Source organism: Leucopleurus acutus (genome assembly GCF_964270905.1).
Source record: "Leucopleurus acutus genome assembly, contig: HAP1_SCAFFOLD_913, whole genome shotgun sequence".
In the NCBI taxonomy this organism is placed as follows: Eukaryota; Metazoa; Chordata; class Mammalia; order Artiodactyla; family Delphinidae; genus Leucopleurus; species Leucopleurus acutus.
Window position 1 is genome coordinate 13138 of NW_028138546.1, and position 5542 is coordinate 18679.

General features: G+C 43.5%; 1 protein-coding gene across 1 annotated transcript; it reads right to left on the reverse strand.

The window, feature by feature from the left end:
• Nucleotides 1-436: 436 nt before the first annotated feature.
• On the reverse strand, nt 437-2497 carry LOC309979021 (MAPK-interacting and spindle-stabilizing protein-like). The gene has a single exon (XM_082865838.1). It carries the CDS (start codon nt 2355-2357, stop codon nt 1620-1622), a length of 738 nt encoding a protein of 245 aa, XP_082721964.1. The 5' UTR covers nt 2358-2497; the 3' UTR covers nt 437-1619.
• Nucleotides 2498-5542: the final 3045 nt, after the last annotated feature.

The window sequence follows — 5542 nt, forward strand, 5'->3', positions numbered from 1 at the left end:
AATGTTCCTCTCAAAGGTGACAATCTCGCTTTCTTAAAAGGAGGTAGCTATCAAACCATTAAATTGGCAGCATTTGGCATTCTTGACATTTTAACTGTAAGAGAAATAAACTACTAAATATTTTATTTCTAAGCAAAGGTAAGAGCTCCAGCATAAATCTCTCATATACTGGTCAAGAAAGTCACAATACATTTTAGGAACCTAATGAATACATTCAAAATTTGACAAATGGTCAAATGGTCAAACAAATGGACAAATGGTCAAACATGGTCAGTTCTATCCCAAATCTAAAAATCAGATTTAAAGATAAGGTGCCAAAAAGCTATTCTGGAGGTTACAAACACCACTTATTTTTAAGTAACACAGTCACACTGCTTTAAACTCAATTGCAGAGATCTACACTTTATGATTATCCTCAGTGTCACGGCTAGAGAATAATTTTTGAGGATGGCACTCATTCTTCTACCTATTTACCTGTCTTACCTGTCAACAAATACAGAACTGAACTGTCAGCCATAAGCACGTTACAAACAGATCCAGGATAACTATGCAAGAGACGATGACATAGCTTAACCAGACTCTGAAAGACGTAACGTGTTTCGATCACGCTTGTACAAAGAGAACAGTCATGTCTGTATGACTAAGGTTCTCTAAACATAACTTCTGTGTTTGTGATAGACCCCTAGAGTGTGCCAGTTTTCTGCATCAGGATGGAATGAAGGGAAGTGCTCCTTCTAAAGAACCGAGGGGGAGGGGACTACAGGAAGTCTCCTGTAGAAGAGTGTTTTGTAGGACTGCAAATTACTTGTTACTATGAAGCAGTTCCTAGGGTCTCTTCTAGTTTGAGGTTCAAGACAAAGGAGAGAAATATTTCCGTCCTTGAGCTCTTTCCGAAGTAATATGGACACATCATAATCTATTCTACAAGTACAAAGAGATCACCAATTCTCTAAGAATATAATTTACATATACATGTTAGCCTGCATTAAAAAGAAAACAGTTTCCATAAAGGGCAGATTTTAGAGCTGTATGACCCATATGGCTAAAAATAAATCAGGTGGAACTCAAAATGAAGTTTTTACTAAAAGCTCAAGGATAAAAATGAACTCAACATCTGACAATAATTACCAAGTTTTAAAATGTATATCCAAAAGATAACCTCAGAAGGACCAGGTTTATTTATCCTATAGATAGAGCAGCTCAAGATGTTGAGAGGCATCATTTGTTTAAATTATGACAATGTGATTGTTTTCAAAGTGTGTTTATTTAGGGGAAAAAGTGATAAGTATTTAGTTTCATAATTTAAACAAATCGAAAATTTGTTTTAAACAAATTGTATCAAAGAGCTATTCAATATACTTAATTACTTTAACTTTCCATAAAAACCGAATAAAAATCACATTTGAATGATTTACTTTTACATTTTTATCTGATTGTTTCCATCAGATGTACTATACATCCAAGCACAAGAGGCAGATATCTTCTGAGAGATGCAAGAGTTGTTCTTTCATGAATGCCCTCTAAGAATAGTGAAACAGCAATTTGTATATATGCATTCAAGTGCATATATATATATGTACTTCAAAAAGCAAAGCGTCATCTCTTCATCCATTGTTAACTTAATGGTAAGAATGGGGGCCACCGGGCATCGGTGGAGCACCGGAAGGTCCTGAAGGCACTTGAAAAGGATTGTTGGGACTGGGATAGAGTCCTGGTGTGGGATATGATCCTGCAGGGGCAGGATATGACGCTGGTGGTCCCCAGGCTCCTGGTGGAACAGTGCCCCATGGAACAGGTGGTGCAGCCCCTGGTGCTTGGGGAGGAGGAGGGGCGGGATACGGCCCTGGAGATGGATATGGCATATTAGGGGTAGGATACTGCCCTCCCATTCCTGGTGCCCAAGGTCCAGAAGACATGGATCCCCATGGACCTAAAGGACCAGCTGCAGCTGGATCTGTGGGCGCACCATAGGGTCTTGGAAGCTCTGGAAAGGGCATATTTGGTGTCGGATATGGCCCTGTGGGGCCAGGGCCTGGCACAGTTGGGGCTGGATAAGGACCACCAGGTGGGGGGCATGATGGTCCAGAAGGAGGAAAGGGTGCAGGGGGTCCTGGAGGTGGTCCGGTGGGAGGCACAGAGGGATACATTCCTGTTGGTGCTGGTCCAAAAGGCACAGTGGAGGGTGTTGCACTTGGTGGGAGTCCAGATGGCACAGAAGGTGAAGCACTTGGGTTATTCCAAGGGTTGGAACCTGGCCAGCCTTGAGGAGGTTGGCCGGGTTTTGTATTGCTCACAGCAGAGGTTTTGGCAGGGGAGTGTTCAGGTAGCGCATCTGCCAACGAAAATTCATCAGACATTTTCCCGGCAAGATCCGAACCCGCAGCAAGGTCTAGAAGCGGCGATGGGTCCGAGGGAACTGATCGCTGAAGAACTGAGCGCAGCCCGACCGACAGCAGCGGCGACGGAGATGGGGGCGGCAGCAGCACCAGCAGCGCGCGGCTCCAATCTGTGGTTTTATGCCGCACCCCAACTCACCTTTCCCCTTAAGCAAGCATAAGTTGGTTTTCTACATTTGAGACCCTGTTCTGTTTTGTAATTCAGTTCCTGTGCAGCCAAGTTTACATTCCGTGTAGTAGTGATATCTTATGATGTTTCTTTTTCTGTGTGACTTATTTCACTTAGAATCATCGTACCTGAATCCACTCATTATGCTTCTATGGGCCTGATGACATAGATTTCATTGCTGAGTGATATTGCATTGTACGTAAGTACCACAACTTCTTTATCCATTTTTCACTTTCTGTGATATTGAACTTGTACTGTAAACGAGGTTCTTGTAAACAGAGCCGGCCCAAACTTTGGGGTGGCTGTGTCTTTTGGATTTTAATTTCCCTAAGCTATAGGACCATAAGTGGAAGTGCCCTAGGCTCTGTTGCTTTGTTTTTTGGATGTTTCAGGAAACACCATACACTTCTCCAGAGTGGCTGCTGGCAATTTACATGCCGCCCATCAGCATAACAAGGCTCCCTGTTCTCCATGGCCTGTCCTGCCTTTCTGGATTTTACACTTTTTTCAGATAGCCCTTTTGACCGAGGGGGCAGTGAGACTTCATTGTAGTGCAGATTTCCTTTGCAAGCTTGCTTGGTTGGCCAAAAAGGGCGTATGCGTTTTTTCCTGAATATATTCAGGAAAAAACGCATACGCCCTTTTTGGCCAAGTGCATCATTGTGGACGTTCTGCCTCTTTTCCTATGCTTTACATGCAATTCCAGTCTACCTCCTGAAATCGGTTCCCTGCAATTCTGTCCCACATTCAACTCCTCTTGGCAGCCTTACTTCAATATATTTTTGGAATATAGCTGTCATTTATAACTCTGCAGGTTTGTGAATTACAGTGCCCCTGAGATCCTTTCTTCAACTCGCTTTCTTGTGAGCTGGCCGCAACACCGCAGGATTGCTTCAGGCCCTAGTTTGGTTCTGGCACGGCATGCTGAGCCTTTGGTTAATTCCTCTTCCTGGTGGGAAATGAGAGTTAAATTTGCCCGTCCAGACACCTCCACCTAGTCTCTCATTGGTTCTCCCTATTCCTGTTCATTTTCCACAGAAATTGCAAACTGGGCCAAACAGGAGGTTAAAGGCACTGACTCTCCAAGTGGGGAGAGTGTTAGTAAAGCGACTGGAATGTTGCACCCGAGTACCAGGGGACGAAAACTGAGACATATTTGAACACGTTTCCCGATCACACAGTGGATCGTACTCTGGGTTCCACATGCATGTTTTAGCTGAAGGAAGAATCCCATAAACATGGAGAGTTGAGACCCATGGAATGGGTACCATGCAATATGACTTCAAAGAGTCTGCATTTGCTCACCGAACCTCACCAATCCTATCACTGCTGCGTTTATGCCACTGTACACACGCTTGATTCTCTTTCGGAGACATATAAATCCATAGGTTTTAAGATTCTTACTAGTCAGGTATATTCTTAGGCGTTTAATATTGGGTGTTGAGTCCACATCGTTGAGAAAGGAGTAGCTCTTGTCTATTACATATTTGGCTTATGGAACGGTATCTGTGCTAATTTCAATCTGTGGTTTTATGCCGCACCCCAACTCACCTTTCCCCTTAAGCAAGCATAAGTTGGTTTTCTACATTTGAGACGCTGTTCTGTTTTGTAATTCAGTTTCTGTGTAGCCAAGTTTACATTCCGTGTAGTAGTGATATCTTATGATATTTCTTTTTCTGTGTGACTTATTTCTCTTAGAATCATCATACCTGAATCCACTCATTATGCTGTCATGGGCCTGATGACATAGATTTCATTGCTGAGTGATATTGCATTGTACGTAAGTACCACAATTTCTTTATCCATTTTTCGCTTTCTGCGATATTGAACCTGTACCGTAAACGAGGTTCTTGTAAACAGAGCCATCCCAAACTTTGGGGAGGCTGTGTCTTTTTGATTAATATTTCCCTAAGCTAAAGGACCATAAGTGGAAATGCCCTAGGCTCTGTTGCTTGGTTTTTTGGATGTTTCAGGAAACACCATACACTTCTCCAGAGTGGCTGTTGGCAATTTACATTCCGCCCATCAGCACAACAAGGCTCCCAGTTCTCCATGGCCTGTCCTGCCTTTCTGGATTTTACACTTTTTTCAGATGGCCCTTTTGACCAGGGGGCAGTGAGACTTCATTGTAGTGCAGATTTCCTTTGCAAGCTTGCTTGGTTGGCCAAAAAGGGCGTATGCGTTTTTTCCTGAATATATTCAGGAAAAAACGCATATGCCCTTTTTGGCCAAGTGCATCATTGTGGACGTTCTGCCTCTTTTCCTATGCTTTACATGCAATTCCAGTCTACCTCCTGAAATCGGTTTCCTGCAATTCTGCCCCGCTTTCAACTCCTCTTGGCAGCCTTACTTTAATATATTTTTGGAAGATGGCTGTCATTTATAACTCTGCAGGTTTGTGAATTACAGTGCCCCTGAGCTCCTTTCTTCAACTCGCTTTCTTGTGAGCTGGCCGCAACACCGCAGGATTGCTTCGGGCCCTAGTGTGGTTCCGGCATGGCACGCTGAACCTTTGGTTAATTCCTCTTCCTGGTGGGAAATGAGAGTTAAATTTGCCCGTCCGGACACCTCCACCTAGTCTCTCATTGGTTCTCCCTATTCCTGTTCATTTTCCACAGAAATTGCAAACTGTGCCAAACAGGAGTTTAAAGGCACTGACTCTCCAAGTGGGGAGAGTGTTAGTAAAGCATCTGGAATGTTACACCCGAGTACCAGGGGACGAAAACTGAGACACATTTGAACACGTTTTCCGATCACATGGTGGATCATACTCTGGGTTCCACATGCATGTTTTAGCTGAAGGAAGAATCCCTTAAACCTGGAGAGTTGAGACCCATGGAATGGGTACCATGCAATATGACTTCAAAGGGTCTGCATTTGCTCACCGAACCTCACCAATCCTATCACTGCTGCACTTATGCCGCTGTACACATGCTTGATTCTCTTTCGGAGACATATAAATCCATAGGTTTTAAGA